Source organism: Aspergillus uvarum, assembly GCF_003184745.1.
Source record: "Aspergillus uvarum CBS 121591 unplaced genomic scaffold BO82scaffold_110, whole genome shotgun sequence".
NCBI lineage: Eukaryota > Fungi > Ascomycota > Eurotiomycetes > Eurotiales > Aspergillaceae > Aspergillus > Aspergillus uvarum.
This window is the reverse complement of record NW_020291407.1, coordinates 53,050-72,744: the sequence shown is the minus strand read 5'-3', so window position 1 is coordinate 72,744 and position 19,695 is coordinate 53,050. Positions and strand designations below refer to the sequence as shown.

Below are 19,695 nucleotides of genomic sequence, written 5' to 3'. Positions count from 1 at the left end.
TACTACCTGCGAGAGAGATAGGATACGGTCTCATACCCGAGGTTGAAGAGCAAGCGTGGTGACCAGTGAATAGACTTCTGTCATGATTGGCCATGTCCATGGCTGCAAGATCAATGCAGGAGCAAAAATAGGAGGCGGAAACAGAAGGCGAACACGAAAAGCCTGGGCCGATGGACCTCTCCTTTATTTATAGTGCTTTGCCGTAGGTCAGCAGCAGTCGAGCACAATATTGCTGTACGCTGCACAAGCATAGTCCATACGCCAGCGACAAGCCGCGTGCAACTGCTAACTCGCTGCCCTTCGTGCCTTTCATCAGCTGCACTCATGCAGGCTCACCAGTGGGAACAAGTAATTTAGTGGCGTCGGCTAGTTCGACTCTTGTCCAATGAGGCTGTCCGCGGCCCCGCAGCATCAACTCTAAACCATTGCATCCGTTCATCTGCACCGGCTAGCGGCAGCGAAATGCGGATGAAGAGAAAAGCAGCCCCACAGCATTGATTTGTGGACCATTGCATCCTTGCAAACGACAAGACGTTCATCATTCGCCCATTCGCCCATTTCTGCACGTTCGATTGAGTTGAGCATGTTGAAAGTTCAATTCAATCGCTTGCAGCCAGTTGATGCCCCTGGGAAACTGTATCTTCTGCCCCTGCTTAGACACTCGGACAATTCAAATCGTCGTCCCGCTTTGCGGCGTGGCCTCCTATCCCGGCGGGCTGTTGATCTTTCGGCAAGTCGAGAATTGAATCTTGACCTGTTGAACGTCACATTCTAGGATCTCAGGCCTGGTCCGTTAGCTGGTCGTGAACTTGCAGCCTGACTCTGTCGAGACACTCAAATCGTGGCCCGCCATTGGCATATTACCTCTATAGTCATTAGTGCATTCGACGCGACTGAGAGGCATAGAAACGTCGATCTTTGGCGCCTCGGCATTCGGGCTTTGATTACGCTAGTCAGGTTTTAGAGACTCTACAGGTTTTACTAGCCTAGATTCGAACCCTGCAATCACTCGATTCAATATCTGACATTCGCATACCAGGTACCTAGCTTACATAAACTCTATCATACTAGAGGCTCTCTTTGGCCTCAACCACTGATCCAACGGGCAACGCCGTAGGTAACTCTTCCACCTCTGGCTTTCTTTCCAGCCAAAGTATTGTCGGGATAGCACTAGTAAACGTGATAGATGCCAACAACAGGACCGTTGCTGTCCAGCCACACTGCCGGTACATCAGCCCAGCTCCAAGTGGCCCAGCGACAAACCCGAGTGCGAACAATACATTCGTTAGCCCGTAAACTTGAGCAATAGCGCCACCGGGGTAAATATAATGCGGTTGGTTCTCAGCCTTAGTTTGTGCTGCTGTCACAGCATCAATCCATGCTGCGATCTCGAAGAAAACCATGGAGCAGCCGCACAGGATAAGAACGATGACGAATGAAGTTTTGTGAGCGACCGTATCTTTCCTGACTAGGGCTAGGCAGCCTAGTGTTACTGCAGATCCAAGATATCCCCAAACTGCGCTTACTCGGACGCCTAATCGTGGAACAAGCTTTCCTATCATTGGTGAAATCATTGACGGACCCATCAATGCCACAAACGAACCACCAGCCTGCATTGAACTCCAGCCGTAGGTGTGGAGTACAAACAGTGGCAGCACCGAGTCCAAGGCTCCACAAATGAATGCGGACTGAAAAGATCCCCAGATGGCTGCCCACATACGGCGGCTGGTGAGAAGGTTGAGAGTCTGAGAAGCTCGTGCTTGGCAGACTTGCGAATGCGCAACCTGTTGCGAGCGTGTGGTCAAAGTAAGTCGTAGGATCATGTCCACGCCGAGCACAACAAAAGCCGGAATATATGCTTGGAGATAGCCTCCGTAGGAAAACACAAGACTGCCGACCAGTGGGCCGGTGGACATCCCAATGCTTCGTCCGATGGTCATATACCCAAGGTACGGGCCGACCTGGTCAACTGTCACGCGGTCGGTCACAATTGCCAGAGGCAGCGTCCACGCGACCGCCCCGGAGAGACCCTGTAGTAGCCGACCGAGGACGAGCATCGTGATGGAAGATGAAAGGGCAAGCAGAACGGTAGCGCTCGAGAGCCCAAGGAGTCCAAACAGGTAAGGTAATTTTCGAGTGGCACTGTTGTCGGCCCACCACGCACAGATAGCTGACAAGGTCGGAATGAGTACAACAAAAGCCAGAGAATCAAAAAAGGACTCACGGGAGACAACTGCAATACCTGCACCGTGAACTGCCAGCAGGATAGAAATCCAAGTCTGCACTGGTTTTGTATCAGATTGGATGCGGTTGTAGCTCTGGCTTGCATACACATACCATTCTGTTCCGGGATATGGATCTTTTGTGTTAGGGCGAATGGTAAAATGGGCACAGCCTTTGGATAATGAGTGCATATTCTCACACGCGGCCGCAACACCTACCATAGAATAAAGAAATGTGTCCTAGGCGCGTTAGTTAGACTACGGTGACATACTGGTCCTCCATCTGACATACTGTGAAGAGTGTGAATCCACAGGCCAATACCGTGAACCATATTGACGAGCGCCAAGTGCTCCATTCTGATGGGTGTTTGCGGCTGGACGGCATGTCCGAGGCTGGTTGGTCACGCATGCTTGCAGAACAACTCGGCTTGGTCGACAGGGCCGAGTCTTTGCAGCTTTTGGCCATTAGCGCCCGCCGTGGTATTTGTACCTGCTCTAGTTGGAGCATCACATGAGGCGGAACACACTAGATGCAGCATGCAAGCTCCCTGTCTCTCGTGCTCAACTCGCGCTATTGTTCGCGGGCTAGATTTGGTTCCACAGGCTAGACCATGCGCGAATGTCAGCGCCAAATGTTCATTTCAACTCCTTCGCCGGCCTTTGCAGATTGGGAGTCTGTTCAACAGGTTTAGTGTCAGCGCTCCCTCGGATTCTATAAGTATTTCCGCAAACCTCTAACCCTGCCGAGGACAGGAACGACCCTTCTGCCAGCGTCTCTTGATACACCTAAGAATGTCCGAATCATTGATCGCAGATTCTCTATCACCCGTCAGAGTTGGCAATACGACACAATCGGTTGTGCGAGACCACCTAAGAACAGTGGGTGAAAATGGACCATCGTTCTTCGTTGGCAACCTCGCCGCCGTCGTCGAGAAATTAGACGAGTGGAACACCCAGCTCCCGTTCGTCAAACCCTTCTACGGTTCGTCTATCAATGACCCTCTGTCCATGACTATGAATTACATCTCACTGCTGATGACCTCCTCAGCTGTTAAATGCAATGACAACAAGACTTTGCTTGCTCTCTTGGCCGGGAAAGGCTTGGGTTTTGATTGTGCGTCCCAGAAGGAGATGCAGCAGATCCTACAGTGTGCGGTCGACCCCGAGGATATCATCTTTGCTTCTCCACAGAAAGCAGAAAACCACATTCTCTATGCCCACGAGCAGCGAATCCAAAAGACTGTGGTCGACAGCGAGGAGGAACTACGCAAGCTTGCTCGGCTCGCTCCCTCCATGAAAGTGTTCCTACGACTTCAAGCCGATGATCCAACGGCACGCGTCCGTCTGTCGAAGAAATATGGAATGTCCTTCCAGGAAGCCATAAAGCTCCTGGCTATTGCTCGTGACCTGTCCGTGAGCATCGTCGGCATCTGCTTTCATGTCGGCTCAGCCGCATCCAACCCAGCAGCCTATTTCGATGCCATCGCCATGTGTCGCCAGGTGCTTGACTTCAACAACAGTCTTGCCAGCCGGCACGCGATCACGGCCATTGACGTTGGCGGTGGCTTCACAGCAGCAAACTTTCGGCGCGTCGCACAAGCCATTCGGTCCGCAAAGGCCAAATACTTTGGCGAGGTGAATGGCATGCAATGGATGGCCGAACCAGGGCGGTTCATTGCCAGCGAGGCGTTCTCGCTGGTGTGTCGTGTCACGGGGATACGGAGTCGGCCCAATGCATCCTCTCCATCAAACAAGGTGCATAACGCAGAGATCTTCGTAAACGATGGCATCTACCAGAACTTCTTGAACGCCTTAGTAGAAGGAGAAAAGTCGATTCCCACCCCAGTCCTCCTGCACTGCAACGGCAACTCAGACCGCTCGGTTCCGCGCGATGGCTGTGTCTACACCATATGGGGACAGACGTGCTGCAGCGCCGACAAAATCAAGACCGCCTGTTCTCTTTGCTACCGGGTGGAAGAGGGAGACTGGTTATGTTTCCCATCAATGGGTGGTAAGGAACCTGTCCCATTACCAACCCGTACAAAGGAACCCCCGCTGATTTTTGTAGCATACACCCAGGTCACAGCCAGCGGATTTAACGGCTTCTCCGCGGTGACGCCGATAATCTGGATCCCATCGGCTCAGAGACCCGGCGCATGAGCAAGAATCCTGGAAAAGATGTCAATAAACCACATACTCAGTCGAAATTGACGAGAATCATATCTTTCTTGGCGAGTCTTCCTGATTCTTACAGCCTACAGGATGGATTCTCGAGGTCTAGCTCGACGACGTGCCGCCACCTGAACAGTGATGTCTCAGCGGCAGTGGTGTCTCATACTTGGCAAGATCCTTGGCAGATGGAAAAATGGTTTTGTAGAAATTTCTCACCATAAATACATCGTGCATTCCGACTAGCATTTTCTCTCGTCAATAGCAAAAAAATGTAAAATGTGGCAGAAACACAATCCTGCTCAAGGCAGCGAAACCTCTCGAAGTCCGATCGGAACAGGCGGGCCTCACGTTTGTGACGGTATAAGTGACGTCATCGGACAGAATGGCAGGATTCAGCAGCAGTGGTCAGGACATTCACCAATTGCCCTTACTGAACCCTCCACAAATCCGAGGTTTGATCTCAGATAGGGTATCTCGGGTGAAAACACCAGAGTGACGCTGAGGTGAGATGTTAGCTCAAACTGGCCCTTGCGTTGAATGCAATTGAACCATCTTGCATGTGGATTCTCAGAGATATATATGTATCTGGGCCTGGAATACTTTGCTCACTCATGTAGTCTTGTTAAAACGATAGGAAATCTCTCTCCAAGGCACGCGACACACAGGACTGCTTCACACTGCGTAGCCGTTGGTTTCTAATCGAGGTCGTAATCTCAGCTTCTTTACTACCATTTTGCCTTCGTTGGATGGGCCGATTTTGGCGATTTCACTAGCAAGGTGGACTAGCGCAGGATAGACCTTCTCGAAGAACAAAGGAACGCCCTTGGCAAAAGCACTAGACTAAATAGGGAAACACTAAGTCTCATTCGGCTAGGTGACGAGGTTCATTTGTTACCACACCGCCGGATCACCACGTGTTCGGGATTTAAGTAGCGCTGACGAAAATCATGCAACAAGGGAGGTCGAAACCATCAGAAGGGCGTGAATTTACACACATACGCAGTTCACAGGTGTCTTGAATACTGCTTGTTGAGTCAAATGTTCTCGCTCACCCACTTCCGTGTGTACGAATACCTAGGCTGCTCCAACCAGATTCTATGAGTCGTATCTGAAGTCTGTTGTGCTGGAAACTGGCTTGCTCGGTGGGGCTGCGAAGGTTTCAGCCGTGTCCCCCCTCCGACTTTTGCTTTTTCTTATATGTTCTTCCTTCCCACTTCTCAGTTGTCCTTCGCCCAGATTTCTGTCTCACAATCCCTGCCCTCACCTTGGGGTCTTCTTCTGCGCCCATGCCGGTAAATTTATTGAATGCTTGCACTATGGTCCATTGAGCTACTTTTCTTGCTCAAGTGCTGCAGAAGAACCGAAGCCATAGCGCTCTAGATGACTGTGATCAATTCCCTACTGATACGTGTGCTTGGCGGTTTCTGCGGTATACGCTCAAAGACCTGGCAGAATCATCTAGCATGTATCGCTGCTGAGCTGGCAGGGCCTCGTCGCAGGATTAGTCTTCAACAATGCGTCACGGTTGACGCATTTACGACAAAAATGTCTTCTGACTCCCCTTGGATCGATTTGAAAGTGACTAGGCCCGAATTTGGGAGAAGCGGGCGATAGCACGTTAAGCGACTGTCGTTGAATAGGATGGAGGCAGCGATCTTGCCTAGGCCAGCTCGTGGGTCGTCGGACACGAAAGCGTGTTGATTCACTTGATTGATTTGGCGATGGGGCATTCATCACTTTGTCGCGATGCTAATTACTTGAATCAAGTCTCAAATATCAGTGGAATGGTATATTGCTTCAGGTCGACGCGTCTTTCACACAGCACGAAGACATGACGATAGCGCAGTGTACTGCGTTGTTGGCTATATGGCCGTCTGACTACATGCATTGGGGCGCATGCCGTCCCTGGCCGCAGACGAGGAATCCCCGGCTCTCATCCGGCTGTTGAAGATGCCGAGATTAATTGCGTGACCATTATAACATCTCGGATCGCTGAAATCCATCGCTGTACTCGTCCGTTTTGTTCGATGGGATCACTCAAGTTCCTCTTTCTAGCTTTTCGGGATCTCGTTCAGAGTTCTAGGGTCCCGCACAATTTCACCGAGTTGTCAGCCTATAATTTCCATGTCAACACCTTTCAGATCTCTTCAACAGGCCTGATCTATGTCTGTTCGACTGACCAATTATTCTTCTGTGGGGTCTCTACAAGTCGGTGACAGTCAATTCAAATCCAAATCTGCTCGAGCTTGCAAATTGGCTCAGCACACAAGAAGATTCAGATCATCGCTTGCTACGCTTCATTAATTCACTTTTTTGTCCAGGCTGAGTGATCCAAACGCGCAGCTTCTATTTATCATACAAAGCATGAAGGTTGGCAACGACACGTCTCATTCCTTCCCCACCAAGCCGACAGCAGCAACATCATGAATATATGCCACAAGTATCCCCATCGCAGCATGGTTTGGTCGTATGTGAGGGTCCCATCAGAACTGGATTGGGCTCTCCGCTGGCTTATAATGACTGACTTGTGTCTGTTTCTCTTTGCTGTCGATCTCCCGCAGATGCGATGTGTCTTGCGGTTTCCAGCGTGTGACCACTAGCCTCTGTTAGCGACGAAACGTTGCTGAGAAACGAACATGTTACCGAACTGAATCAAGGAATGAAATCTTTCTTGTATGGGCAAGGGTATTTCATTATCTTCGAATGCGACAGCGCCTTTACACGAGGACAACACAGTATCTGAGCTTGGCGGTGAGCTGTTGGTCACTGGCGACGAAAAGACGACAGTGTCGTGTTTTCTCGGCACGGACCATGGTTGTTCGGTGCGAGCTGTCTTCACTGGGAGGGCTGTGTGGGAACACACGGTGGCTAGTTCTGGGACCCTACGCGTGGGCGTCCGGTCGTGAAAGGATGGGCTTCTATGGCTGAGGCGATACCACTGCGCCTGGATTGCGGGAGCACTTCTCCAGGTGCCCATGTCATTCAACCAGTTCTGCGCTCGGTTTTTCCACCGTGTACCTTTCCTATCCTGCTCCTTTACCCAGGTCTGCAAATGGCGCAGCTCCCACTTTTCCCATCGGCGTCTTCTTCTCGGTGCATCTGCAAGTCCCATCTCGAGAGTGTGGTCTTTCACCGGTTGAGAATACCTTCTGCAGCTAACGCGGTGGCAAGGCGAATACGGCCTGCAGACAGGAAACTTTCCTCAGAAGGCTGACACATGCTATATTTGCATCGGACTTTCGGCAGTCCGTGGCCAGGGTGGAGTAATTCCCTGATTTGGCAATCTCTCCGTGTCTCTGCTTGCCGAGTTGTTTCATGCAACAATTCACGCTTCAGGCCTCACAAAGATGCCATTGAGGCTGGTTGAACTGGTCGCAATTTCTTTCGAGTGGAATCGCGCGGCGCTAAGGGTGGTGGTACGGGTGTTGGACACCCCACACACCGTACTAACCGGCCGAACATGTCCTCCCGCCCGCTTGCGCTGTCTAGAACCGGCGGTTGACCTAGATTCGATCAGCATGATACTGCACGCTACAATGTGTATTTAAGTGTGATCTTGGAAGTTTTTTCTTCTCGTCACATATACACTTCTCGGTTAGATTCTCTAGTGAACGTTTTTGTTCAACATTACTCAGCACAGGAACGCGACAAGATGGGACGGAAATCACGAGCACGCGATTTATTCCGAACTCAGCAGACGCGTTGTCTTCTCACCTCGGAAACTTCGAGTGTTTCGGATTCTCCAGCGGATATGACCTTAGCAAATGATGAGAGAGTGACAGAGTTGGCGGCAGATTGCAGCAATGATGAGCCTAAGGACAGTGCTCAGAATTGTGGACAGGCAAAGTCGAGACTGGCAGATATCCAGGGCATTGTATGTGGCATCCGTTCTGAATGCGACAACTACTGACCGTCTGTTCTGCGGAGTAGATGGGCGAGCTCTGCCACGGTCAATTTCGTCATTTTCTCGGTTTATTGGCCAACACCTGCGCTGTCACAAAATTCTTAATCGAAAAAGGATCAGATCAGTTGTATCTTGCAGCTCAAGAGTTCACCAGAGAAAACCCGGAGCTGCTGCAATATATCATGAATGGACCTCATACTACTATAATACGGAGAGATGAACTGTCCTTGCCACCGAAGGGCATGGACCCTGATTCCTCGACTCACCACCAACCCCAAACTATGAGTACAGACATTGTGGCCGAAAAGGATACGTCAAGTCAAGATCATCCGACCCCTTCGCGGTCAGAAATCTTCGCGCCAGTCACGCCCATGCCGCAGAAGTCTGAGTTGCCGGATTCAGATTCCGTCCCAGCTATGATCGCCGCCACAGCGCCCGAGAAAGAACAGACGACGCCGACCGTTACATGCAGCCCGCAGAATATGGAAGGAGGGACGCAAGTTGAAAAACTTAACTCCCAGGCTGATATACAGGCCGACGATGGGTCCGACAATCGACAGGAATCTCCGGAGAGCCAAAAGACACTATCTTTACCGATTGCGGAAACAAACTCGGAGCGAAAACCGTCTCTTGACAGTCCATGCCGAACCAACTCTGTATCTGACAATGAGCTCTCCACGGGCCCTTTTCCACAGCCATACCACGGGCGTGTGGTGTTCCCACAAAACACCCTACCACAGCAGCAGTCTATCGCGAATTATACGATGATACCGGATGTTTACGGACCTCAGAGTTCCATGGTTTACAATATGCCTATTCAGTTGCTTGCAGGTTCCATGCAAGCGGGCCAAACACTTCCATCTTTCACAGGACAAATTCCTACTGGTCCAATGGTTATGAGTGGCCATGTCGAACAAAGTGGAGTCGATGTTCGATTAATTAATCCCTATCATTCCCATGTGGCTCCCTCAGCTGGTCTGATGAATGTGAATGCATCGGTTCCGTCGACTTTCCTTACCGCGGCTCAATTGCCCTCCATGGCTCAGGGGTCGACTTTTCACACTGCGCTGCCAAGTGTCTCTGGGCCTCCGGCACAGCACCCCGGTGGGCCGGCTTACGTCTCAAACCTGACAGGATCCGAAGGCTTGTGGGAGACGGGGGCCACCGGGCCGCTCGGTGGATACATAGTACCTAGCGATATGTGTTAAGGCGTATTTACAATCAACTTCGCACCAAGAATCTGGCGCCACCAGGTCGTCATGATAAGATTGTCAATTGTGTATGCTCCGTTTTTACCTCTTGTGTAACGCTTGTTCTGTGCTTTTTCTCCTCGGTACTCGTGTCACAGCGACGACGAGAATGCGTTCTTCCACCGATAGGGCAAGATATACTGAAATTGAACGAAGCGATCCGTGTCAGGTGGTGCTTCAGATCAGACCTCTCTCTGCTCTCAGTAGCTCCCAGTGCTTTAAACGGAGAAACCTGTCGGGTGAAGTTGCCGACCCATCGGATAAATACCGGGTGAGATGAGAGGGCAGCTAAGTTACGCTGAATGACTCGCCGAATTTCGAGAACCATGGATTGGATGCCCAAAGCTTAACCCATTTAGGCTCGGCAAGGCTAAAACAGCCGCGCGCTCTCTCCAATTGTCTTGCACAACTTTCGCCTGTTCCGTTCGCACACGCTGGCGGACAGTTCATCAATCTATTCCTCATGTCTCATTTCTCTCGTTGGTACCCCAGATGTCTCCTTATCAGCTTGGCAGAGGCAGAGAACGGATCACGCAAACCAAAGGTATATCTGCGTTTGACGAAGGCCCGAATCCAAAGTTGATCGGCAGATAATGTTAGAGATTGTAACGAACGATTAGTCATCGACTTATGGTGGTTGTTCAGCCAATGAATGCTATCAGTATTTAATCAACCGAAGCTGATCTGACTCCACTTTATTGTAGCTGTCTAAAAGGATCAATAAGCGTTCATCTTCTATAGCATACGCAAGGAACAGATACCGTATTATCAAACCTGGTAAGAGCTAAGGTTCAAGGGAGACACGCGCCACAGATTCGGCAGGAGAATATATGTTACCCAGCGACTAGTGTAGTAGTACCGTTTTCATTCTGCATGCACAACTTCACCCTAAATACATGCCTATTACATCTGCGCGATCTTGGGTATTAGCGTCAACGCGATGCGACGAGAATGTAGTTCTTCCAATCGGAGGGCAGAATCTACTGAAATCTGATGAAGCAACACAGATTGCCCACGATTCCCATCAAAAACCTCTGCTGGTGAGCCACCTGCCTCGACCCGGGGAGTCTGGAGTTTTATTTTCAACCAATGGACAAATCAGGGTGTAGAGAGAACAAGGCAGCCAATGGCAGCACCTCGAGAAAGACTGACTCGCAGAGTTTCAGGAACCATGGATCGGCGGTTAATGCTTATCCTATTTAGGCTCAACCGGGCTAAAACGACCTCGGTCTTCTGCGAACAATAGAGCTGACGCATTACTTCGGGTCTCCGGCAGTTCCTTCCGCCTTGCTGATTTGGGGAAAGTTCATTAGTCTGCTCCCTAATTCGATTTCTCTCAACCGCGCTCCGGACGGCCTTCAAACAGCCGGCGAAGGCGAAGCTGATCACGCGATCTAAAAGCACATCTGCGCTGATTTAGCGCCTGAAAGAGCAGGGTTTGGTGATTATTCTAGAAACTGTTTGTCAACGAAGAAATGAGGCTACAAGGCATGACGACTTGCGAGTTGACTCTCAAGAATCTTAGATCCCTTCTTGTTCAATTAGGAATGCGCTGCCTGGCTCCTTACAACCACTAAGCCGGTTGGCCGCACGCAACAGTGCGGACCCAGTGTGTATTTGCTACAACGATATAGTCTACTCGATAGTGATGCGCATTTTATTTCTCTAGATCGTTTGAATGTTTGAGAACTATCGATTCCGTACTGCGGTACACAGACCCACAAATTTTCCGTCAAATGGAGGGCCACAGCAGCAAAGAAGTCACATCGCTGCTGGTAACCAGCGCCTTGATCCAGAGTTGGGTCTATATCCTTTACCTTCGACCGGCGCACATCCTCGGAGGGCCTTCCAGCTCCACTTGCAGAAAATGCTTCTATACTCCGGCCGATATCGTACCCCAGCAAATTATCTAGTTCAAAACTTCCCCACCCGAGCGGAAGAGACGTTACTACTATAGATATCTCTGGAAAAAGATGTTCTTTTGAGAATTATCTCGCGGTGTTGCGGACATGACCGGATCTCGGCACATTCTGGAAAGTCTAGGCCCTCGCCTACAAGCCCTCTTTTATTATACGCCTCTCTACGAGCGCCTTAGATCTAAGAAGAACTGTCTCTTAGTTGTACACTGCAGTCACTGATGGAGCATATACTGAGCGCCGAATTCGCCTCTCACCGAAAACAATTGAGAGCCAACTAGGAAGGTTTATCGACCACCGAAAGACTTTGGTTGTGATTCAGTAATCTCTATGAATTGGAAACTTATTCTGGGACGTGTTGTTGATTCTTCGCTATGGCCTGACCCCTAATTTGTTCTTGGCAGTCGTCAGCATTTCTGGAGTGCTAACCGAATACGTTAATTCATCAACTGGTGCGTCTTCAGCAGGATGGAATCATGTGCAGCTTTTTGTAACTTAAATCTGCTTACTAGATGGTCAGATCGTGGTAGATTCGTCTATGGCCCACTGATTTACTAATCCATATGGTACAGAGGACGCATATTGACGTGGGCTACCCGTTCAGGAACTCTAGGCAAGGTTTGCGTCTATGAATAGAATGTAATACAGTAGTTACTGCTGTCCGGCCAGGAATGAAGAGAAATGAGGGGAATTGGACACCCGAAAGGTGCAGAAAGGATAAAAAGAACGACACATGGCATGTCTAGCGCGTCTCGACCGCTTCAAGCACGCATACTTGCCATGTCTAGCATTCGTGTGAGAGACAGATTGAAACAAAAACGTTTCTGGCTGTCTAAGTATCGGTATTCTTGTTTCCCCGAAGTTAACGAGGTCGACTATGTTATCCAATCCCAGAGCGGGGCGACAGTCGCCCCCAATGCTATGGACCCGCAGATGCAAGCAGCAAAAAACACCCTGCCAGAGACCACTGATGAATTCCGATCGCGGCTGAAGTCGGAGCTTGACCAGCATCAGCAAGAGAACCAATTTTACGGTGTCTGCTACGACCTTCATTCAGCGCTGCGTACAAAGGCCTCGAAAATCACACACCAGCTTCTCCTACAGTCCTACTTTGAGCCTGAGACTATTCCCTGTGGAGATCCGTTTCTCTATGATTCTATTCGACAATTGATCGCTGCGCTCGATGAGGCCGAGGCCGGCGAGAAAAATGCAGAGAATGACTGGAAAAGATACTGGAACATCTCTCCAGCAGCGTCGGTACCTGGTTGGATTTGATGTACTGTGAGCTAAGAGTCAGACCGTTTCATATTTGGTATTTACTCCAACAGGAAGAAATCCAAGCTTGAGTTTTCAACGTACAAGATAAAAGAAAGCTAGATTGTCTCTGTCATTCTAGACCTAGAATATTGCCCACTCTGATCTCGCCATCCGCCCGTTCATCCTTGACATAGCATATTGCATCTCATAGCAAGAAACCGTGTGGGATGAACTTATTATCTTTGATTTGACCAGCATAGCCCCTTTTCAGTATATACGCCCAGCCAAGTACAGTAAGAGCAGCCGTCAGAGATTTATGCCACCCCGTAAAAATAAGGCTTTGTACAGTGTGAGTGTCCCGTCATAATCGTAGTGGCTTTAAAGCCGGGTGCGTGGGTTATTCCCAACATCAATTCCCTCAGCCCACCTTTATACTATAAACTCGAGCTGCAGAGAAGGAAAAGTCCAAGTCTTCTCCTGTAGAAAGTCCAAGCCAAGGGCGAATCTTCCTCAGGGCCCCGAAATGAAAGGGCCATTCCTGTGTAACCTCTACATCATGTGATCATTGATATAAAGCCGGCTGATTGCTGGATATGTCGTATGTCTACAATCGATGCCTGCCACACAGAATGTCATCAAGGATCAAATCTGTGGAAAATAAGATTCAGAAGAGCCCGCAACATGTGCTTGTTCCCTGCTCTGAACTGGAAAAGAGTTTATCTATGGACCCTGCCGACGTGCGCGCTGAACCCAATCTCATCGAGAGATGCTTTATCTTGATGGTGGCAAATTTGATCAACTTGCACCTAGAAAATGTTCAGAGGAAGTATTCCCTTACCGAGGAAGAACATGATGTTTGCGGACCCGTTGTGGGCGAAACTCTGACCACGAATCATCAAGCTTCGATGAAGGATTTGATGATTCAGATGGTATTTAAGCCATATCTTAAGGCAATGTTTATGATAGACTGAGATGAAATAGGCCAATCATCCTTCGGTACCTCTCCGGCTGCTTGATCGGGCTCGTGAACCTTCGCTGTTGGTCGCTGAATCACAGAAGGGTGGTACGATTGCAACATTCCGTGAATGGAAGTATCATAAATGCCCTGCGCATAAAAGATTTGCTTGGGGATGTTTGCAGGAAATAATGGAACGACCAAGTGATGCCAAACGTTCCCAGATTCGTCGTCTACTCATGACCACCATACGGAGACGGGCCAGTAGGCAACTGCATGCGTACGGATTGCATCTTATCATGCGAAACAAGAAGTCAGCACGCATCATGAACCTCTTAATGAATATGGAAAAGGCATTGAGTGGAAGATCCCCTTCTGTACTTCTGTCTTCGAACAAGAGCAAAAGGTGAAGCGTGTGCCTGTCCTGCAACTCGCATGTATAACAAGATCTTTTGTGTAATCAGAACACTTATTCGTGTTACGCTATGTGTTAGAGCAAAATATGAGATGGAAATATAATGTAACAGTTCATGCACCGATATCTCTCGAATTGGTCAGCCTCTACACTTTGGAAATTCATCAATGGCGAGCAATGGGTTTGACATTATCCTCCTAGCCACATATGTGGCGATCTCTTCTGGGCGTGGGCCTATGCCATAGGCAGTATCAACTATTGTAAGAGGTGTAGTATAGCTATTTCTTTCTCGTCACAGTGATCAATGATTCCTACCTCTCAAATTTTAGGGTCGATGCAGCGGAGCCATACGTGCGAGGAGAAATTTACGCATGAACCCTGAGTTCGTTGTAATGCACATGTTCGTTGATCAGGCATGCTCGGATCATTTGCTCTGATTAATCGATTTGGAGGACAGGCTGGAGAATAAGGAAGCCACCCACAAAGAAGAAGATGCATAATGACATGTACGGAGCTTCAACAGCTTAGATTGATCATTGAATTGGTCCCAGCAACGAACGATCATGCGAATTCGCTCATCCGCATGGACCTGGCTGAGCGTTCAACGCTTTGATCCGGTTCAACAGCGAACAGAAAAAACCCCTGCATCAGGTGTTGCAATATCAAGCAAGAACGATTTACTGTTCGGGGATACACTTATCGCTGAGCTTAAAGGTGTTATTTCTAGATACTAAGAGATTTGTCACGAAACTAATCCTAAATGAGGGTGGACATGTGCGGTTGACACGTGAAGCATCTCTTAAGTATGTCTTAGGATCTATCAGAAACATAATTCCATCTTACCGACCCTGATCACAAGTGATTATCCGTAACGCTCGATATGCCTTTCAATATCTCTTTCATTCAATCTCTTTATCGGAGAGGCCGCTCTGACCTCTGGTCTCCGACCGGTCCTTTGGTCACGCAGGATAGCAACACTGTGACTATCGTGGCAAACGGAGCTCGAATCGCCGCCCACTCGAGTATTTTGATGACTGAGAGTCCATACTTTCGTCGCCAGTCTCAGCATCTTTCGGTCGACTTACGAAGAATGGAACTCGTTGTTTCACAGGCCGATATACATACCGTATGGAGGACGCTGCAGTTGATATACTGTCAGAAGTACACGGTAGGGCCGTGCCCATACACTAAGATCAAAGGTAAGTCGTGCTTCGCAAGTCAACCAACAAGGACTAAATCAGGAAACAGATTCACGACCACTTCTGGTGCAGCACGCGGCTGTGTATGAATTAGCTATGCAATGGGAACTCTCACCGCGGTTATATCAAGTCCCATTGTCATATTGCTGTCGACTGATAGAGGGTTCTGCATGCAACGATCTGTTGAAAACGATGAGTAATTTGGAGAGTGGTAGCCTGCGTGATTTTGTGGCAATTCTATGCAAAAGTATTCTCCAGGGAACAGAAACGGACAAGGCCAGGAATCAAAGTGCTGCGATGTTGTAGCATACGTTATGAGGTCAGCCAAACCACTGAAATCCGTACTCATTTCTTACGATTTATCAATCTTATAGTATGGTGTTTGTATGATGTTCTAGTTCGCAAAGTAAGATGAAGAGAGCGCTCGGCTTCGTTATGACAGTTAGCCAGCTTTTTGCCCTCGTCCTGGAATACTAATTCTCCGAAAAAAAACCTGATTGCTACCATGGTGCTAAATACCTACATCGAGCAGACCATTCTCGCTGGTGTATGTATCATCTCATTTTGCCCAAATATTGCTTTTGACACGATTTGGCAGTAGAAGATAGATCTTTTCCTCTCCATGAGTCTGTAGAGCAAACTTGCAGCCATGTTTTATATCCCTACCCCTGCGGGCAAAGCCGTTCCACCAACCACGTGTAAACCGCTGTGTTCTGTATTCCGGGTCCCACTTTATGTCCTCGGTATGTATTTCTTTTATCACCGCATTTTTGTAGTAACAATATTGCGAGTACTATAAACACCATTCCTTGTGTTGGGGAAAACTTTCTCCAACGGTGGTTTTATCGCTTCGTGACCTTCGATTACATCGAAAACATTGAGGGTAATCCCGAATGGAAATCTAATCTCATATCTGTCTTTATTTTATTCCCAGCCATCTCGAAGTAGCGCAAAAGACTTTTGACTCTCGTGTCTTAGATCACCGGAATAGTAATTCAAGATCCGGGCAAGGTATAGACAGTTTAAAGATTTTCCCGGACGATAAGCGCTAAGTTATCGCCGATAAGATCAGGAGAAAATCGATCAAGCGTTGAGACATACTCTAGCCAGCTGTTGCCTTTGGTTATCTGGTGCCAGGTCTTGAGACCACTACCAAGGATGTTCTCAACTCCTGCCGGAGACAGAAAATCCCTGAAATAGAACCAGATGTCGCAGGTGCTAATACTATTTTGGACATACCTGAAGACCAAACTTATATATGAGTCGTGGAAAGTAGGCTGGGCTACAAGATAACAAGCATCAGGCACCAATTCTCCTCATGTTAGAAGATCGGTAAGATAACCTCCTCGTTGGTTTCTAGGGTTGATCAGCTGTAATTGGCACCGGGGTAGAAGATGTCCTTTATTTCACTAGGGCTTCCAATAGTAGCGGGGGACCAGAGCTAAGCCTTGCGGGCTATCAGCTCCGGAGGGGGTTAAGATTTAGTGCGAGAGGGTCTAAAGGTATAAACAAACGCGACTTTCGAGAAGGTCAGAAACCTTTAGATAATTCAGTCAGTAACATATTCCGAGAAGCTCTAAAGTGGTAACGAAAATTCCAACCCCCTCAGGATTCGTTCGACAGGAGTCGTTCATAGACGTGGCAGCCTAAAGTTGACGTATTGGGGGGCTCCGGTTTCTGATGCCCCGTCAGAGCTCCTTCCGTGATGAACCAAGAAAATTGTACGTGAGGTTACTTATGGAAGGACCTTTTAGACTGCCCTCAGATGATAGAATGTCACCTCTAGCGCCAGTAAGTCAACTCTGAATCCAGTATCCATGCTTTTTCTTTCTGGGGCACCTCGACCCTGTGTTCTTGAATCACAAGCTCACAGTTTTGGATTTATATAAGTATAGACACCTTGTCAATAGCTTCACCATCGGACGCAACAGTCACAGCAATAGTTCCGTCAAACAGCATACAAAAGTACACGTCGGTGCCACGCCACTTATTGTCCAACAGCATGCCCACTACTCATCTACAAACCGAGCTCTATGTTAAACTTTTTGATGACAAAAAAATAGAACATATCGGGTCCTCTGGGAATTCTGAGAAGAGTCTTCCCGATGCCATTCGACAATATACAAGAAAATTGACCGGCCCGCAGATGGGCAAGCTTCGTGGTCCACTAGAAGATAAAATCAAGTTTCTGCAGGAGGCTGAAGAAAATGTTCCTCCGATCTTTGAGCTGCAAGGAGCAGACGCAAAAGCTGAGTGGGAAAAGATATTAAAAGTAGCGGAAGAGATTGGGATCGAGGGGGCAGCAGCGGGCTGGCAAAGTGAGTACGCCTACTTCATTCAGGACCGCTCCACTAATTATTTGCACTTCAGAGCTCGCTGAGCTCAATGTGCCTGAGCACGAGGAGACGGAATCCCCACCTGCAAGCCGGACGCAAGATGCGACCGACAATGATGCGGAAATGGACTTAGACGAAGGCGAAGCGCAAACTGAGAGACAGGACAGATCACCGTCAGATACTGAACAAGATGACGAAGGCGACGATACCGAAGACCGAGACTCAACAAACACAACCAAGAATGCCGGGCATCAGTATATTCGGGGAGAGAGGCAAGGTTCATCTGGGGACTTTGTGCAGTATGAGATTGCCAATGTTCCGTGGGGCGTGGAGGGGCTGAACGGGCCCAGATGGCCATGGTTATCCTGGAGGTTAGCCGATGGTGGTGTACTCTTGGCCCAGAAAAAGACCCAAATTCAAGGAAAGGGTGATAACAAGATAAGTTACTACGTCGTCGAGTATCAAGTGGATGAGAATGGGAAACGGCTGTCGGTGAATGCGGCCAAAAAAGCCCAAGAAGATGGATCGGCTATCTTCTACCAACGGCGGTTGACCAGAAAAGAAGAATACAAGACCGAGATCGCCGATTGGGAAAAGGAAAAGAAGAAGGGACCAAAATGTGTGTTCGATGCTACCGGTGAAGAAAGAAAGGCCTCGAACTTTACCTTCCAGAGGCTGGAGTTTGTGGCTCCGCTGAGGCCCGCCACTGAGAATGTGAGTCTAGATTTCAGGTCCGGTCAGCTGGAATGCTGTGTGCGCGTCAAGGAGCGCAGGAACCCCCTTTTCTTCAACTCCACAGAGTTCAAGAAAATGGTAACGCCCAAGAGGGCCCAGCAGTTGATTGGCGAGATCTGTAGCAGAGATAAGATCCCCTCGCTACCCCTTCCCGCCAAAAAGAAAACCGAACTGAACGAGGCATGTTCCGACAACGAAGAAGAGCTGAAGCGCCGGCGCGAGAAGAGAGTGTCGCGACCTACTCGGAGTCAGGCCTCGACCGAAGATCTTTCAAAGCAAACGGTCGAAGCGTTGGTGGACCAAAAGCTCGCCGACTTTATCAAAACAACCCCAACGCAGACTGCGGATGAAGAGGGCATCACGAAAAGGTTACAGGATTACACCGACAAGAAATTAGATGAGATGAAGAAAACTCTCGCAAAGGATATCGGTTCAAGCATCGCCGAGGAAGTAGCAAAAGCAACATCTGCCCTGGAAGCCAAGATGCAGGCGAAGCATCCGGCGCCTAATAACAAGCACACAGAGTCTGTGCTACGCAAACTCTCTGAGCAAATGCAGGGGATATCGCAAGCGTGGGAGGAGATGAAGAATAAACCCAGCGTTGAGCTCGCCGATATCAACAAAATTGTGGCGACGGAAGTCAGGAAGGGGTTAGATGAGCATGAGCGACGTTGGCGGGAAGATAGTGCCGTGGAAGTCACACCAGAGCCCATGAGCAGCTGAGCCTGAGATGTATGGGTCAGATTTCCTACCGGTATCATCTCGAAATCGGCGGCTAGCAAGTGGGCTACGACTCAAGGCCGAGTCCCCAGGGTTATCTCTCCGGCAGGCTGCTCGCATATGATTGGTTATGTCTGGTGTACGTGTATTGGGCAGGTGCAAATTTGATCACATCGCGATTTTGAGTTTCTTTGATGTCTACATCTGGTGATATTGCGCGTTGTTTTTGTTTTGATTTTCACATTTAAGTTGACTTTGTTCGTCTAGCATATTTTTCTATGACGCGGCTATTTTGTTTACACCTCTATTGCTTTCGAGCATATAAGAAACAAGCTCTTTGACTGAGGAAGTTGTTATTACGAATGAGAAATCTTTTTTTTTTCTGTAAAGTCTGTCTTGTTCGAAACAGCCAGTTCGGCGTAGGCTTGATCCAAGGTCGGGCCTTGGGATTTCGTCGAGGCTCAATGACTTGGGTGAAGAAGTATTTTGAGGATATAAGGTGAAATGATTGTGGAACTGAACTATTTCTCAATGGAGGCTAGACATTAATGGACCTTCATACCCAGAAATACAGGCAATTACAGAATGTACAATGAGCCCTTCAGCGGCAGAAA

The 19,695-nt window shown here is 48.8% G+C and overlaps 6 protein-coding genes across 6 annotated transcripts; 5 read left to right on the top strand and 1 right to left on the bottom strand.

Annotated features, from left to right (window-relative positions):
- Nucleotides 1-1,142: 1,142 nt before the first annotated feature.
- Nucleotides 1,143-2,568, bottom strand: BO82DRAFT_247901 (putative MFS multidrug transporter; the record flags this gene model as incomplete). Its single annotated transcript, XM_025630846.1, has 5 exons — nt 1,143-2,170; nt 2,225-2,284; nt 2,338-2,395; nt 2,442-2,462; nt 2,515-2,568. Coding segments are annotated over 5 exons (1,221 nt in total), but the record flags the coding sequence as incomplete, so codon positions are not given.
- A 14-nt stretch (nt 2,569-2,582) lies between these two features.
- On the top strand, nt 2,583-4,382 carry BO82DRAFT_387905 (type III PLP-dependent enzyme; the record flags this gene model as incomplete). The annotated part of the gene is made up of 4 exons (XM_025638349.1): nt 2,583-2,622; nt 3,088-3,204; nt 3,271-4,233; nt 4,291-4,382. 4 exons carry the CDS (start codon nt 2,583-2,585, stop codon nt 4,380-4,382), a joined length of 1,212 nt encoding a protein of 403 aa, XP_025485830.1.
- Nucleotides 4,383-8,050: 3,668 nt separating this feature from the next.
- Nucleotides 8,051-9,694, top strand: BO82DRAFT_359885 (uncharacterized protein). Its single transcript, XM_025636685.1, has one exon. The coding sequence runs from the start codon at nt 8,325-8,327 to the stop codon at nt 9,504-9,506; it is 1,182 nt and encodes a 393-aa protein (XP_025485829.1). The 5' UTR covers nt 8,051-8,324; the 3' UTR covers nt 9,507-9,694.
- Nucleotides 9,695-12,244: 2,550 nt separating this feature from the next.
- On the top strand, nt 12,245-12,739 carry BO82DRAFT_298291 (uncharacterized protein; the record flags this gene model as incomplete). Its single annotated transcript, XM_025631981.1, has 1 exon — nt 12,245-12,739. One exon carries the CDS (start codon nt 12,245-12,247, stop codon nt 12,737-12,739), a length of 495 nt encoding a protein of 164 aa, XP_025485828.1.
- Nucleotides 12,740-13,350: 611 nt separating this feature from the next.
- BO82DRAFT_409866 (uncharacterized protein) lies at nt 13,351-14,336 on the top strand (the record flags this gene model as incomplete). The annotated part of the gene is made up of 3 exons (XM_025639750.1): nt 13,351-13,650; nt 13,703-14,082; nt 14,204-14,336. 3 exons carry the CDS (start codon nt 13,351-13,353, stop codon nt 14,334-14,336), a joined length of 813 nt encoding a protein of 270 aa, XP_025485827.1.
- Nucleotides 14,337-16,995: 2,659 nt separating this feature from the next.
- BO82DRAFT_396736 (uncharacterized protein) lies at nt 16,996-19,084 on the top strand (the record flags this gene model as incomplete). Its single annotated transcript, XM_025638861.1, has 3 exons — nt 16,996-17,011; nt 17,201-17,608; nt 17,661-19,084. The coding sequence occupies 3 exons, from the start codon at nt 16,996-16,998 to the stop codon at nt 19,082-19,084; spliced, it is 1,848 nt and encodes a 615-aa protein (XP_025485826.1).
- Between the last annotated feature and the right edge of the window lie 611 nt (nt 19,085-19,695).